Raw genomic sequence first — 17188 nt, 5'->3', positions numbered from 1 at the left:
CCCCAATCTGCTGTTCAAGCAGGGAATATCACCGGTGCAGCCTCCCAAAAGTCTGCAGTCCTGTGAGGGGGACACAGCCACATGTCTGTGGGCTTGAGCCCAGGACACATGCTGCAGGCCAGCGATGTAAGCAACAGGCTGCATGTATGATGCCCCAAATTACTCCCTATTTGGTTTTAAAGCACATCTTTTCCTGGCTTTTGCAGGGTGTGATTCTGGCTTTGGAAAAGAGACTGCACGCCACTTGGACTCCATGGGCTTTAAAGTATTTGCCAGTGTGCTTGACTTGGAGAGCTCTGGGGCCAAAGAGCTCCGGCAGAGTTGCTCACCCAGACTCACACTGCTGGAGATGGACTTGACTAAAACAGAGGATATCCAGAGAGCCCTGCAACTCATACAGACCCAGACAAAAAGCACGGGTAAGAAGCCTGGCATGCTCATCCAGGATACTTAAAGTGCCCATCAGAATGTGAAGGGCCAGGAGTCTCCTGATGTGGGGTGTTTGATCCCTGACAACAGCCTGTAGGCAGAAACCCTGCTACAGAAGGGCTAAGTTCCCTTAGGCTGTGCAGAAAGGCCCAAGATCTGCTGTGCCTGCCTCCTGCCTGTCTAGCATTGCTGCAGCTGGTCTTGGTAGAGGCTTGGCTCTTGCAAGGGCTCTTCCTAGCATGTGTAGGATTCTTTAGCTGGGGTGGAATGGCTTTGGGGCCATGTCAGGTCCCTCCCTTGTACTGTGGTTGAACTGAACTTTTGTCCCTAACCGTCCTCAGGAGATGGTGTCTAGATTTAGCTGTGGCTCTTCCTTGTGATAGCACTGCCATCATCTCACCCTGTGCCCCCTCGTCTACCACAAGAGCTCTTCTGAGAGAGAATTTCTCCCATGGTTCCTTGTGGTCAGCATCAAACCATAGGCCAGGAAGCAGCAGAGGCCCTACCCACCAAAGTCTGACTAGCAGGGAGGGAAAAATGCACTTAATAATGGAGTGTGGAGACTCTGAGTACTTCCCTAGAGACTGCACACTGGAAACAGGGCAACTTGGCCTCCAGATTGTGGCCAGGCATGTCTCCACCCCGGGTGTGTTTGTGGGGGTGGGGAGAAGGAGGAGACTTTCCAGGCATTAAAATGACAATGTGGCATCAGGGGTCATAGTCCTAATCCCCTTCTTCCCCACATTGTCCTCTGCAGGGCTCTGGGGCTTGGTGAACAATGCTGGATTCAATGACACCATTGCCGATGCTGAGCTCTCCCCGCTGTGCAAGTTCCGCATCTGCATGGAAGTGAACTTCTTTGGCTCCCTTGAGCTCACCAAAGGCCTCCTGCCCTTGCTCCGCTCTTCCGCTGGGAGGATTGTCACCATCAGTAGCCCAGCAGGTAATAGCCCGACCCCCTCCCCTGAGTAGGGAGGAAGCAGACCTGGATGAACATTTTGTCAGAACCGCTGAGTGACAGAAAACCAGTTCAGGGTTGAGCTGTGTTTGTCATGTTGCTTTTTGAAATCTTTAGTTCTTGAACATTCAGATTTTGGCAGAAAAAACAAACTATGTATTTCAGGGCAGGATCCTTGTGCTTCATGCTCAGAGTGAGGTGGCAGGGACTAAGGAGACAGAGCTGGATCCAGCTGGCAGCGCAGGAGCTGGAGGGGTAGGTAGGACTGTCTGGAGGTGCGCACAACGACTGAAGCCAGGGAGCAAGGAAGAGTTGCTGCTGAAGCTGGCTATGAGTGCTCTCATTTCACTTGGATGTGTGTGTAAGGAGGGCAGGAGGGAGCTGAGGCTGTGGTGTCTGGAGACCCTAACATACAGCTCACCCTCAAGGCTAGGTGAGGAACTATATCTTGAGCATTACCAGCCATAGGCCATGGGTTGGAGTGGAGGGTATCTCATGACAACGGCACAAACCTCAGAATATGATGGTTTTTATGGAAGCTGGAAACCTTCATATTTTGAGGTGATAGTAGTTTGTGCATAGGAACAGGAGCTAACAAGACTCAGAGCTGCAGCTGCTCAGTGCTCAATGGAGCCCACTGAAGAGCTCCCCAGGCTCATAGGGCACAGGTAGAGACTGCTCCACGGCAGTGGTTTTCAACCTTTTTTGTACCAGGACCCATTTGTCAACATCAGTGGCAAATCCTGACCCAGTGCCCCTCACTTCCAACCCACTGCCCCTTACCTCCAGGCCCCAACTCCCTAATGTGTGGGGCAGGGAGTAGGTATGTGGGGTGGGGAGGGTGTGTGAGGCATGGGGGGCCCCAACCAGCCCCTCGCAGGCTGAAACTCTGCCAGCCTGCAAGGGAAAAGTCACGCTTTCTCACGTTTTTCTTCTTTAAAGGAGAATCCATTTTTAAAGTTTGTTGATCCATTTTTAAAGTTTGTTTGCAACCCTTTAATATATTCTTGTGACTCACTTTTGGGTTTTGACCCACGGGTTGAGAAGTGCTGCCCAGGGCACAGAAACCCAGCATGCCCCACCCTTCTGGCTGCCTGGTCATCGAGAATGGTGGTGAACTTTCTGTAGAGGTCCTTCATCTTTCATACTCGTCTAGTAAATGTAGATGAGTTGTCTCAATCCCTATCAATATGCATTTTATCTGGCACCATCCCCACAACATATAAGCACTTCCTGGAAACACACTAGTGCCATGAAGAGCCTGAAAAGGGGACAAGTTTTCTACATGACCAGAAAGCTGCTGAGTGTTTTTTGTGCATAGGACTGTAGGGAGATGCTCCCTCTTCCTCTGGGCATGTTTATCATTTATAGGTGCTGACTTAGTTTTTGCCTTTGAGTGCTTATAGGCATAAAACCCCCCAAACAAACAGCACTTTAACTTAAGCTTGGCTCATTTCTGCATTGAGCCCCGCACATGCTCAGAAGAGGCAGCACATTACTTCAATCCAGCTCTTGCACCAGCATCTGTAAAGATTGGGTGCTTGGGTGGGACTTTTTGGTGCTTTTATCTGATTAAATCAGCTTTAGCTAATGTGCCAAACCCCCCTGCTGAAGTGCCCAATCTTGTACAAATGCTGCAGAGCTGGGTTGAAGTAACACACTGCTTCATCTGGTAAAGTTGGGGGGGGGGGCGTTTGGGGGATTGTTTTTTTTTTAATGTCTGCAAGCAGCTTCCAGCCATGGCCCATGAATACTGAGTACCCGCTAATTTTTTTTGGTGGGTGCTTGAGCCCTGGAGCACCCATGGAGTCAGCGCCTATGCTATCACCACAACCTTGAGAGTGTCTCTGAGGAGTGACTCTCACACACCTGCTTACCCTTCACAGATCCCAGACCCAGAAGTGAGCTAGTGAAGCCACCTTGTTTCTGCACTTAGCCATACCAGAGGAAAGAGGGCTTGAGGGCACTCTAGGACACCCATAGGGCAGCTTCATTACCTCATTTCCAGGTTTGGCTTATATGGAGTGGGAGTGAATGAGCAGGACCTCCTTTTCTGCAGCTCTGTCAGGAGTACTGTGAAAACAGCCAAGGTGTGCCCTTCCTCTCTGTAGTCATTACTCCCCTTGTGGAAAGACTAAAGGAGTGCCTTTCACTGTGAAGGTGTAGGTTCATTGTACCATTTTGAGTCATTCTCTGCTCCAAAAGGCAGGTCCGTAGGCCAGGGACACTTGCCAACAATCTGCAACCACTGCTACAAATGTGACTTAGGAAGCTGGCAGTTTCACCATGTCTGTGGTATGGGACTGTCCTGACAGGTTGTTTCCCAAGAGGGAGGTGCTGCATTAAATAACTCATGCTGGTGCCATGGAGAGCATTGAAGAAGAAGCCCAGTATCTTGACATTTACTTGCTCCTTTCATCATTGGCAGTCCCTTGATATGAGGAGGACAGTCCTAGAAAATAGGGGATTCATCAATGAGTCTGGAGTTGGCTGAAGAGGCCAACCTGAAATCCGCATGTTCAACTGCAGACATGGTAAAAAGTGCCAGGAGGAAGGAGTGGGTCCTTGTAATATTAGGTCCCAGCTCAGTCTCTTGTCTGTCTCATCTATTTGCCTCCATAGTGAGGATAGAAACATGCTCTTTCTTCTAGAAAGAGCCCATACAGTATGTGTCCTCATCACAGGGGTCACTTTATATGGAGTTAGGACTGGAATCCGGGCATGTTTGATGTGACAGACCCAGGTTTTGCCTGCTTTGCCTTTTAGAAGGAATGCACTAGACCTATGTGCTTGGGATGTCTAACTGCTGGACCCTGCCCCCCCATTCTCTTCCCACACCCCGGCAGAGAACCCAGGAATTCTCATATGCTGTGTGTCCGTGCTGGCTTGCACTCAGTTGTGCAATGGCACCATGCTGTCTTTTTCTTCCCTACTAGGTGATATGCCATACCCCTGCTTAGCAGCATATGGTGCATCGAAAGCTGCCCTTGGCCTCCTTATGGATACTTTCCGGAGTGAGCTTCAGCCCTGGGGCATAAAAGTGAGCTTGATCCTACCTGGCTACTTCAAAACGGGTAAGTGTCATGAGCTAAGGTTTCTCACCTGAAACCTCAGCTCTCCTGGTGTCTTTGTGTCTCGGGGTCATGTTGTATCTGGCAAAGCTGATGTCAAGCCAGATAGTTGTGAGTTTGGTATTCTAGTCACAATGGTGCATATCTCAGAGAATACCACATATTTTTTGGCCTTTGTATGTTATTTCAAACAGAATAAACAATGTTCTAAGCTGCCAGATGGAGAACCAAATTCTAGTCCCAGCTCCTCCACTGTCTGCTGTAAATATTTTTGTGCAGTTCAGTGAAGACCTCATACCTGTACCTAAGAGGAAGACAATGTCATTCCCGTTTTCACAGACAGAGTAACTCGGAGGTTGCAGCAAATCACTTCAGGCAGCCCTAAGATCTGAACCCAAGTTTCCGTTCTTGGAGCAGACTCAGGTTTCATTCTCTTTCCATTTTGAAATCAGTATTTCAGATCTACATACCATATTTTTTCACATATAACACATACTTTTCCCCTCAAAATCAGACCCCTCTCTTCTGATGAGGTGCATGTGGGAAAGCTGATTTTCTGCCAAGGATAGAAAAGCCAGCTTTGATTCCTACTCCACAGTGCAGCAGCAGTGGCATTTCTGTTCAGGCAGATGAGGGAGTCAGTTGACCTAGTGGCTCATTGTTCTTCATTCCACAGGTGTTAATGATTGCCTCTCCTTTTAATGGTCTTAGTGTTCTACTAATCAAGATAACCTTTCCTAGGGCAGTTGAGCTATCTGCTAGCTGCTCTTTGTCTCTTCCCTCCTATTTTAATGCCCTGGAGGCCCTAGCTTTTTTCTAAATAACAGACACATCAATAGAGACCAGTCTTCAGCAGTGGCTGGAGTTAGCTGAAGATTAGGCTCTGTCCCTGCTCTATGCAGCCATAACTTTGGAAAAAAAATTCCCTTAGAATTATAGAATCATAGAAAATTAGGGTTGGAAAGGACTTCAGGAGGTCATCTAGTTCAACACCCAAACCAACCCCCCCTTCATTCTGCCTTTCAAAAACAAGGTGCCTATTATAGTCCAGGGTGTGTTGTATGTGATAAAATATAGTTGTCTACACTCCAGCTTGTTTCCAGAGCCGCAAATAGATCCCTATTATGTCAGTGCTGTTTCACACTTAGTTAGGTATCTGGTAAACTGGAGCTGTTCATGTTAAGAACGGGGTAGGTAGGGCACCATATACTATGGAACAAAGATAGAAATGTGGACCTGAGCACTGAACATAAAAGTCTTCTCTTGTATGAGCAGAGAGGGGAGACCCCACTGGGAAAACTCCAAGCAGGTCAGAATTTTCCAGCCCACCTCAGTGGGCATTCAGATATATTCCAATCTAATAAGTTTTGATGGCCCCAGCAGATGATGAACTGGATGGGTCTTGATTTCAGAGCCTGCTTCCCAAGCAGACTGCATAGAGGTCAAAGCTGCATGGGCTTGGAAGTGCCTCCACCCCAGGACAAAGACCACTCAGTCAGTATTGAGCTGTGTAGGTAGGGCTATATGCCAGAAGCTTGCCCCGTAGATAATCAGTCACACCCCTTTTCCAGCCTGGCCCATCCTGGCACACTACTGTGCTGTCAGTGCTGACTGGTAAAGTCACTGGTAAACCTTGTACTGGTTTTATTCTCTGCAGGAACCAAAAACCCAATTCTCAGTCTGGTCCAAGGGCCTTTTCTCCACCTTCCCTCACCCCATAAGCTGGGCACAAGCAGCAGGTGTTTGCAGCCAGCTGCAGAGGCAGACACCTAGGAACAAAGAATGCAAGTCACATGCACGGGATGAGGAAAGCACTGGTTCCCAGAGGGATTCAGGGGTCACAGTAGGTAGCCAAATGAGCATGAATTCCTCATACAGTGCTGTAGCTACAAAAGCACATGTAATTCTTAGCTGTGTTGGCAGGAATCTAAAGGTGCAGTATGGAGGAGGTGTTTTGTAAGAGAGTTTTTTATGGCTCTTGTGAGAGTGTTAGAGGACACCAAGCACACTTCAAAAACAGCTGCTGACAGTTTGGACATGGTTGAGAGAAAGCCCACAAAGAATGATTTGTTATCAGTCAGGTTCATTTGACCTCTACCAAAGAGCCAACCAACCATAGAACCCCATTGTACCAGACACAGACTAGCAATCAGCCCTTGCTTCAAAGAGTTGATAGTCTAAACAGACCAGAAGACCCCGGTAAGGAAGGCTGGAATACACCAGCAGAGAGCCTGGTGTAGTGGCAGAGGATGATGGATTCGATCCATAGGGTGTTTAATTAATAGGTGTTCAGCCACATGGGAAGAAAAAGGGGCAAGGAGAATAGGGCAGGGTGAAGAGAGACCATGGGGCAAGTGTGGGATGGAGCAGAGATGGAGTGACTCTGAAGGAATGGGGCAGAAAGGATTGGAGCCCAAAGTCCCTTAGCACTGGGCAGAGACACCTGAGCGTCAGGCAGTTCTCATTTCTTGTTTCCGAGGCCTCTAATAATTTCTGTTGCTCTCCTCTGGAATCTTTCCAATATCTCCATGTCTGTCTTGAAGTGCAGCATCCAAAACTGTACACAGTACTCCTGGTATACTGAATTGAGTAGAAGAATTGCTTCCCTAAATATGAGCTGATTTGCATATGTCACTCCTGTTAATGCAACTCAGTAAATGATTGGGGGCAGAGGCAGTTGTACCTGTATTATGCTGTAGAGTGTAGACTCATATTCAGCTCACAGTCTACTATAACTCCCAGGTTCTTTTCTGCAGTAGTGCAGCCTAGCTGCTCATTCCTCAGTTTGTATTTGTGCCTTGGATTGTTCCTCCTAAGTGCACTACTTTGGTCTTGTCTTTACTTGTCCTGTACTTAATCCTGTCCTCTACAGTGTCTGCTTTGTGACCCAGGTTGGTGTCAACAGCATCTTTACTAAGTCTAGACTTAATTCTATCCTTCAAGTCATTACCGAAGAAACTGACCCATACTGGACCCAGGACAGGCCCTTGGGGAACCCCACTTGACACCTTCCAGTTGGGGATTCAACCACAGGTGACTACTCTTTGAACATGATTATCCAACCAGTTATGCACCCACCTGATAGAAATTCCATCTAGACCATATCTCCTTAGGTAACATATGAGAATGTCATAGGAGACAGTGTCAAAAGCCTTGCTAAATTTGACATATTCATCTGCTGCTCCTCCCGCATCCACAAGGCCCATCACCTCATCCTAGGAGATCAGGGAGATTTGATAACTCCTGCTCCCCCTCCCCCTCCCCTCCCTTTCCACTGGGGTGGAGTAGTGGTCTTGTTGATGAGGACAGAGGTTGGATGGATCACTGCAAAGTGACTTGGGGTGAAGGCAGGAGGCTGAACATTAATATTGTAGACATGGGCGACTGGTGCCTCCTGAGTCAGGGGGGCACTTGCCCCCTCCCTCCCTCCCCCCCCCAGCGGCCAGTCAGTGACCAGGTAGGTCCCCCTGTGACAGATCGCGCTGACATGGAAGTACCAGCTGCTGGCACAGTCGGCTGCAGAGGAATCCCCTCGGTCCGTGCGATCGGCCAGGGGGTGGGGGACTGCCGGGATCGCTTCTCCTGGTGCCCCCACTCCCCAGCCGGTGCTCTCAGGTCGGGGCACCACCGCTCTCCCCTTCCCCCCTGCCCATCGCCTAAGCAGGGAGCTCTGGCTATTGGGAGTGTACCAGCGCCACTGATTGTAGAGATAACTTTGGTAAATTCTTCCCAACTCCTGCTTGCTTGTCTGTTTAGAGGGCCAGAGATTATTGTCATGGAGAATACTCTGGCAAGTTGAGCTCTCCTGATTTATAATAACTGAGATCATGATTCATTCCCTGGAAACAACATGGCCTCCCCTCAACAATGGCAAATTTACCTCTGGATGAGTCTAGGGCAATTTTCTTATGCTTGCAATTGCCCACCTTTCAGCAACCAGCCTGCCAGCTTCCACCTACACCTTGCTTGTTTGTACATAGCTGCCACACTGTGAGTAGCCCTCAACTTAAGCCTTGAGCTTTGTCTCCCATCCACATCTAGCACCCAGGGCCTGTGTCTTATATGGGACATTTAGTGAACTTATGGCAGCCAGACAAATGGTGCTTTTGCTCTGCAATACCCTGTCTAATTTTCTCCCCACTCTCCCCTGAAGTTGGCGTCCCAGGCCTGGCCTAGGTGAGTGTCTGGACTTGGGATTGTTTTGCCTTTAACTATGTACTTGCCAGCAGCATCTTGTTTTACTAGCTGCCCCGTGTTCCTAGTCTCTGCTGTGTTATTATTCCCCTCACTGGTGTTAGCAGCTCCTGCCAATTTATGTTACTGGAGCACTGCTTATTCCTTCCATCCCATTATGATGCCTGTAGTTAGTGGCACCAATAAGTCGAAATAAAGCATAAAGACTTACAGGCCAGAGTTAGATCAAAGATGGCATATGAGAAAGGGAGGGGCTGGAGGAGGAGATGAGTCCCTTGGGGCATATATGTGTAACCCGTGCTGGCATGCTAGGCTGAGTGATGTGCCGGATTTCGGGTCCTCAGAGTGCCAGTAGACCTGGGAACCCCCTCAGGCAGGTTTACTGACTGAGGTGTCCCTTAGAGGGGAGTGTGCCTCACCCTCACTGCCCAAAAATGTACTCCAAGCCCAATAAACACATTGGTTTCTTTATTATGTACAACTATATACAGAAATGATTAATCAAGAGAAGAAATATATGCACGCGCACACACACACACACACACACATATAATATCAATAGTTAATAATAAAACCAACAATTTGAATAGAATTTACAATTGCAACAACAGATGAATAATTCTACCACACTGGGTGGTCCCACTTGTATCAAACAACCTCAGTGATTATATTCACCCGGTTCTGACCCTTTAAAACAGTTTCCTCACCATAACCCATATTGATTTCCCTCTGGTCACAATCCCCTTCCCATAACAATAAATGGTGACACAGCTATAATTATGATGCACCACTAGATGGCAGAGGCCAGGCTTCTGCTGCTCCGGAGAAAGTGGACTCTGGTCTTCCTTGTTAACTCAGCAAAAACAAGTCTCTGATCAGCCACTGCAGGCTTCTTTTCTTTAGTTTCCTTCTGAAAAAATACACCCCTTGGAAACACTAGGAGTCAAGTGTCCCCTCACACATCCATGCAGCTTTGGGATTCTCACAGCCCGCCCTCTCTCTGGGCTGTCTTCCCCCCCCCAGCACCTCCACATGCAGACAGGAGATTCCCTCTGCAGGTCTCTGTTCCTGCAGCACCAGCCTTTCCAGCCCAAACAGAGGACTTCCCTCTGCAGGTCCCTGACTAGGCAGTTTCTCCCAGCTCCCAGCTAGCTTACCAGCCCCTCCCCATCCTTTCTCTGGGTACCTGTGTCCCTGCTTGCACAGCTCTGACCTGGGTGGGGAATCAGCTTCTCCTGGGATGATCCAGGCTCTCCTCTATCCTGAAGTCTGCTCCCTAGCAAGCCTCAGCTATAGTCCTTCTGCTGGGGGAGTGGGTTAATCTGCCCCCATCTCCAAGCTACTGTTGCTCTCCTCTGGCTTTTCCCTACCTGCTATTCTCTCCCTCAATATTTATGGCTCCATAGTACCCAGTCAGAGCCTGGGATTTGCAGGGGGGGGGGGTGCTCTGGTCACAGTTCAAATCCTCCAGTAAAAAGGATGGATTGTGCACAGCGTACCCTCTGTTTGAAAAAGCTATTGCACCCTCTGCAAACTTTTTGTTGCCTTTCTTGCAAAGTTGTTAGGAACAGCTCACCCACTCAGCTTGCAGCCAAACAAGCCTTTGCAGCTATTACAGATATTGTTTGTGTGTGTGTGTGTACACACACGTGTGGGCGTGCATGTACACATATCCACTGGAGGCCAAGAGGGAGTTGACTGCAACCTGGATTCCACCAGTTCGTTTTAAAAATCATTTTACTGTGGTACATGCAGGATGTTGGGGCTAGTCTGCACATGGAGCTTTTCAGGAAAGGTTATTCACATGCTACCTTAATGGTAAGCAGCTTTTACATGTAGAGAAGCCCCTGCATAGTAGTGGAGAATTCTGCATTGCTTGATGCCCTGCATGCATGAATGCAACAGAAGTCTTGGTAGTAAGCAGGTCAAGTGAGAAGAGCTTGGAGGTAGTGGAAACCCTAAGATGCAGGAAGGGGATAGATAGGCAGCCAAACCCAGGGAGTGATGGGACCATGCAGCCCTGGGGATTTGGATGCAGGAGAAATCTGGAATTGGGGACAGGGAAGCTTGGGGACCACAGCAGCTGTTGAAATGCCAGGATGTTGGAGGCAGCTCAAGACAGTCCAGGGCTTCAAAGGCAGAATATTGCAGAGAACAGTCAGGCTTCATGGCACTCCTGCCACATCTCCATGTCAGGGTGCAGACGCATGTAACTATTGAACCATTCCAAAATGCCCAATTACGAACCAGCTCACAGAGATCCTATGGCTTCAGCATCAGGGGTGGGAGTGAGCACCACACTGCATGCATCACAGTGGGCAAGTGGGGAAGTGCTTGCATCAATGCTTTTGGAGTCCCAGGAGTGGGTGACTGGTGGCTGGGGATGTTTTCACTTTTCTGCTTTCCCTTCTGTCCTAAATATGGGTTCAGTAAACCTCAGCAGTCTGCACTTTTCTGAACTCCACTGTGTGCTTGCCTGAATGGGGATGGGGAGTGGTTGGACCCAGGTTTTTGGGTTGCCAGGGCCTGGGGGAAGGCATAATGCAAGGACGTGGTTGAGCAGGGGGTGAGTGCACAGCTGTTTGTTAGAAAGACAGTTGTTATTAAACAAGCAGAGCAAAGCAGCTCATTGATAAAACACGCCAACAAAAGAGGAAAAAGGAGGCAGGGCTGTTCTGTGTATCAAGGTGGCCAACTGCAGCAGTGGGGGTAGGAGTGATGCAGTGTGGGATTCCTAGAGGACCAATCAGACCTGTGTCATGGAACGCTTGGTGTCCCGTGAGCCACTTCTAAATATTACTTGATTTTCCAGATGCACTTTTGAATCATTCCAGGCAAGCTTAAACCAGTTTAACAGGCTTGTACATCTGCCTGCTTCAGGTTCAAACTGCATTTAAACTGATCTAAATGCCATGTATGTTCATGCCTTCAGCTTTTTTGTGCCACCAGCTGGGTGGGTTATGTTATAATTTACTCAGTATGGCTGGAGTAAGAATGAATAAAGGCCCTACCCTGCTGGGGCAAGACCCATATTTACTAGGGGCATTATGCAGACAAGGATGTTTGGGTGAATTTGATATCTTTTATCAGACCATCTTAAACAGTTGGAAAAAAACATTTTTTTAGCAAACGTTATGGTTTAAAAACCCTTTGTCAAGCTGAGGAAGCCTTTGCAGTTGGTCAGGTTTCCTCAGCCTGATGAAGGGTTTTTAAACCATACCGTTTGCTAAAAAATGTTTTTTCAACTGTTTAAGTTGATCTAATAAAAGAGATCAGATTCACCGAAAGAACCTTGTCTGCCTGTGCCCTTAGACCAACATGGCTACAACCTACACCCCTAGGGGCATTATTACATTTGTGCTGAAATTATCTTGGTAATTATCCCTGGAAAGCTTCACCCAGGAGCCTTTCATCCCTTCCAAGGAAAAGAGAAGTGATTCAGGTGCCTCCTTGCTGTGCAGTTTCCTTGTGCTCCCTTTTCATCTGCGTCACTCACCTATGCTGAATGATACACTTGGTTTAGTATCTCTCCCTATGTTCCACTGGTTATAATTCATCTCATTTGTTTCTTGAATGAGCTTCGGCTTCTTTGATGTCATGTCAACTGCAGATCCACCCACTCCTCTGATATAGATGTCAGTTGCCTTTCTCCCATACTGCTGCTATAGCTGCAAGTACAAATTTTTCTTCCCTGGCGCAGTTCAGCATCTGCTTTCTCTGTGATTTCCACTGAGTTTATCCTGTAGGAGCAAGTTCTGTGGGCAAGTCCCATCCCAGGGCTGTATTTAACCGTACCTACTCTCTCTGTGCTGACTCTCTAATTCTGCTGAGTACCCTGGTGTTACGTGAGAATCCCTCTTCCTCAACCCCCCACCCCATAGCTTTGGCTCACACAAAATCCTCATGCTCCAGATGCAGGAGGGGGGGGGGAGAGCATTTGTGCTGACTCTGGCCACACTGAGTTAAATTCTGAGTACATCATTGCTGGAAATGCACAAACCCATTGGAAGGCATTCAGAGAACTGCAAAAAAAGGTGAACCAGGAGGTGACTAGATTGGCCACATGCCAAACCAGTGGAGGCTGGGGGGAGGAGAGAGGTGTTTTATGGGGCAAAGACCTTCAGAAGGCCATAAAAGTGGCTGGTGAAAATGGTTCCCTAAGACTCCTGTAACTGAGGGCTGCATGAGTTTCCTTTTAAGAAAATTAACCCTACACAGAGTCAGCGCAGCTCTGGCTGATTGATTGTGAAATTGATTAAACAATAGGACCCTGAATATAATTATTAGTAAGGAACCATCATACACTGGGGTTGACTCTGGTGAGATTTGCTAGGATCTGTTCTTGGCTCAATGCTATTTCATATTTTGATGAAACGACCTGAAAGAAAAAATCCTTTCTTGTAAAGTCTGCAGACAGCATCTCTGGATAGGACAGTAAATTACAGGTTAACCTCTAGGGATATTTGGGTTGTTTTAAAAACCTATTCTAAAAACTGTTTTGAAAAACTGTTCAAACATGTTGTAAAACAGTCAACTAGAAGGTCATAACTATAGGAGCAATGAGTGCTTATTCCCCGCAACACAATGCCCTTATATCCTGAATAGTGATGACTTTGAAAAGGACATAGCCATCATGGTGACAAACCAACACAGCCTGTGCATGCACTATGGTATTGGTCTAAGATGATGAATACAGTCCTTTGCCATAGTCAAAGATCTTGTAGTGGGATCTAGTGCTGTGGTTTCTGGGCATGGCATTAGTGAAGTAATTATTGGAGTACAGTGTCCAATTCTTAACTCTGCAGTTCAGGATGGATGATTAAGGTTGTAGTTCTTGCCTAAGCCCATTACAAGGATGGGTTATGGCCTTTAAAACCTGCCATACAAAGCTGGTAAAAATTTTCCAAGTGAAATGTATTTTCATCGGGAAATGCCAGCCTGTCAGGATCTAGACGTTCTGGGGAACCGTGTCAGTTTCAACAAAAGCAATTTTTCAAATCAGCTTTTCATTGTGAAATGTTTATTTTTTACATGTGAAATTTTTCAAAAGTCAAACTTGGAATGAAATGGTGTTAGCCAAGCAAAACATTTTGCCTGAGAGCAAATGAAAGATTTTAAAATTCCATTTTGGTGGAAATTTCACATTTTTGTTGTTCTTATTCCAATTTTTAAATAAAAATAAATGTCAAATCATGGAATTGTCCCCAAATGGAAGGCCCAGTTCCCACACAGCTCAGCTGCTGTAAATACTTGGGGGGTGGGGGGTAGTCTTTGAGTGAAACGCTGCCTGCTTGCAGTTTGGAAAAAGCAGCCTTTAAAGGCAGATTGTTCTAAAATGATGCATTACGGGGCTCCCTGCCCCTTCTCTGGTGCTGGCGTTATTGGCACATGGTGGACTTCAGGCCTGTCCAGGTTGGCTGCCTGGTGTTCATGTTCAGCACCATGGTGGCCTGCACTTGTACTTAAGAGCTGGCTCCCACTAGCCAACCTGTATTACGTTGACACATAAGGGAGAGGTAACTCATGTCTTTGCAGCTGTACTGCTCAAATGTGCTGGACCCCCTGAAATGTGGCTGCCCCTGAGCAGCTTTGAGCAATGATCCCTTCCCATGGAAATTGTGAGGTTTGGACTGGGTGTCCTGCTCTCTGTGCCCACAAAAATCCTTGGCATCCTCCTCCATGAGTGTTTGCAACACTAGCCAAGCTTGCTACTCTGCAGAGCTCCTTTCAAACAATGGCTGTAGCATTAGCCCCCAAACCTAGTCACCCCTGCCTCTGAATGCTAGCTGCTTATTTCAGGCTTTTCCAGCGATGCTGAAGCAAAGCCACCTGCATGGGCCAGGGCAGGAAGACATTGCTTTGGAACTGCCCCATCTCTGTGGAGAGTAGGACAATGCCTGCAGCCTGCTAGTCTTCATTCAACGTGTGAAGGAAAACCATAGCCCCTGTTCCAAAATACTGTACAGGTCCTTCCTCCCACCCCTGTATGACACAGCACAAGAAGTACCCTACTAGACTGAGTTTCAGTATGAGACCAATGAGATTGCTAGGCCTGAGGGCCAGGTTGTTACTTGCTGGAGGAGATGGAGTCTCTAGTCCACAGGGGGTGGTAGAAGGGGTTCCTCAAAGATACTTTGATGTTCAGCCTCAGCAAGGAATCCAGGAGCGTCTGGTGACTCTAGACTGAATTGTCCTTCAACCAAAGGAGTGTGTATCACAGCTGCCATGTGCTCCCCTCTGCCCATTAGCAGCCTTGCTGTCTTTCTTGGGTTTAGCTCCAGCCAATTGTTCTGCCCCCATTTCCCCATCTTGTTAAAGCACTGGCTTATTGTGAAGGTAGTGGAATGGCTACAAGTCGTAAGGGGAGGCAGAGCTCTAGGCCACCTGTATATGACTGGCATTACTATCAATGTCACCTGGCCAGTTCACCTCACTATTGCCTGTAGGTGCTAAACTGGCCCAGAGTGAATGGGACTTCACACACGAGGGAGCTTGTGGCAAAGATGGAGTTTCCCAGTACAACTCCTTGGGCGTTTTTCCTCCTGGAAGGATCGCTTATGCTGTCCAGGCTGGAGAAACCCAAGGATATATGCCAGTTAGCAAGAGTAAGGAGCCATCTACCCATTATGGCCCCCTCAGTAGACTGTGGCCCTTTCCTTCCCCCACTCCATACTGAGGCTGGGATGGGGACTGGAGTAGGTATCGCAGCCCTGTGCAATCGGAGAACTGCTCTGGGGGATTTCTTTTTTGGCTGCTACAGCCAAATGCAAAATAAAATCTGCCCTAGATCTCCTGACTGTGGGGTCCAAAGTGCCTGAATAGTAATTACTGATTTTCTATGCATGTTCATGTCCCACTAGGGATGATTGCCTCCTGACAATCAGAGGCTACAGCCTGCTTGCCCTGTCAGGGATTGTGGCATCCCCTTATAGCCCAGTCTTTACCACATCTCTGGGAAGGGGCTGAGGGCCAGGCCCCTCAACCCTGCCTCTTTTTGATTATTCATCATTGCAAAGCATGTCGCTTTCTTGACTCAGCACTGTGGGTAGGAGACAGGACACTAAGTTGGATACCCACTTGGAATCCACCCCCTTCCTTGTAGCCATTGGGTGGAGGATGTAAGGATGCCCTGCATATCCTTGCCCTTGTGGCCCACGTAGGGCAGTTGAGTAAAGGAGATTCTGGACTAAGAGTGTCTGGTTCTTTATAGGTACAACTTGTGACCTTCAGTTCTGGCACCTCAAGAAGCAGCAGCTCCTGGCCAGCCTGCCCACTGAGCTGCTACAGGCCTACGGAGAAGAGTATATTGAGGAAATCAACAGGCAGTTTGTTAAATTCATGAAGGTGGCTGTGGAGGATTTGAGCACTGTAGTGACCAGCATCACAGATGCCCTCATCTCAGCCAACCCGGCAACGCGGTATTACCCCGGGCAGGGGCTTGGGTTCATGTATTTTATGCACCACTATCTGCCTTACTGTATCCGTGACTTCTTCCTCAAAGGTTTCTTCATAAACCACAAACTGCCCAGAGCACTGGAGCCAAAACCACAGAACAATGCCAAGAAAGAATGACCTTCACTCACAGGTTGGGGGAGGTGGTTTAAGCCATCTTAGGGAATAGATGGAGAGTCAGGAAATTTTCTCACTTTATTTTCCTAGGCACCAAATTCATTAGAGGAGCATGAGAGGAAGTGCATGCAGGAGCGCGCGTGTGTGTGTGTGTGTGCACGTGTGTGTACACGTATGTCAGAACAGCCTCTCATGTTGCTTGTGTGTGTTATGTAGAGCCAATCAGCACCAGTTGTAAACCAAATTGCTTTCTCCGAATCAAATGGACAAAGATATATTTTCTACTGTGTAAGAATCAGAGTGCCCTGGAGACCTTGTTTTGTATTTTTCTAATTGTGTGCATGTGTTTGTATGTGTGTCTCATGAAAAGGCCATGATTGGTATTTGGATCATATGGGTTTTCCTGCCCCTTGCAATGTAATGTACCTCAAAAATTTTTCTCAGCTAAGTGAAATTTTCCTTTGCTGTTACTGGGTCTGTAAGCATTAATCTCTATTGTCTCTTGACTGGCTCAAGAGCTTTAGCCTTTATCTGCTAATGTTCGAAACCTGGGCCATGCCACTTGTTACACTGCACTCCGGGACCCAAGAGGCCCTGACTATGGTATTCCATGTCTTCATGAATTTTGGCTGGGACTTCAGTGGCTAAGTCTAGATTACATGGTCTGCAGGTCTCTCCACATGATGAACGATGTGATTGTCACTTTTTAAATAAATTGGATAATTGTATTTCCATTAACCCCTCTGGGTCTTTCTCTTCTGGTGAGAAATAATGGCATCTGTGCAGGACAGTTGGAGACTGTAGGCATCAGAAAGGACCACCTAGCAGGACAGGTCCCTACAATGTTTCCCAACCGTGTGCCGCAGCTGCAGACAGATAGACGGGGAATGTGGCTCCAGCCAGACAGGGGGTATGACTCCAGCCCTAAATGCCATCTGGCTGCACACTGCGGCATGCCTTCCCGCCC

The 17188-nt window shown here is 47.8% G+C and overlaps 1 protein-coding gene across 1 annotated transcript in view; it reads left to right on the top strand.

Moving 5' to 3' along the window:
- The window catches only part of HSD11B2 (hydroxysteroid 11-beta dehydrogenase 2), a 94762-nt gene extending 77807 nt beyond the window's left edge, over window positions 1-16955 (top strand). The window contains exons 3-6 of the mRNA XM_019490987.2: window positions 207-419; window positions 1187-1372; window positions 4324-4461; window positions 15863-16955. Of these exons, the coding sequence (XP_019346532.1) occupies window positions 207-419; window positions 1187-1372; window positions 4324-4461; window positions 15863-16224 (899 nt within the window). The 3' untranslated portion in view covers window positions 16225-16955. The remainder of the gene's footprint in view (window positions 1-206; window positions 420-1186; window positions 1373-4323; window positions 4462-15862) is intronic.
- Window positions 16956-17188: the final 233 nt, after the last annotated feature.

Source organism: Alligator mississippiensis, chromosome 10, assembly GCF_030867095.1.
Source record: "Alligator mississippiensis isolate rAllMis1 chromosome 10, rAllMis1, whole genome shotgun sequence".
NCBI classification, from domain to species: Eukaryota; Metazoa; Chordata; order Crocodylia; family Alligatoridae; genus Alligator; species Alligator mississippiensis.
This window is presented reverse-complemented; position numbering and strand designations above follow the sequence as displayed.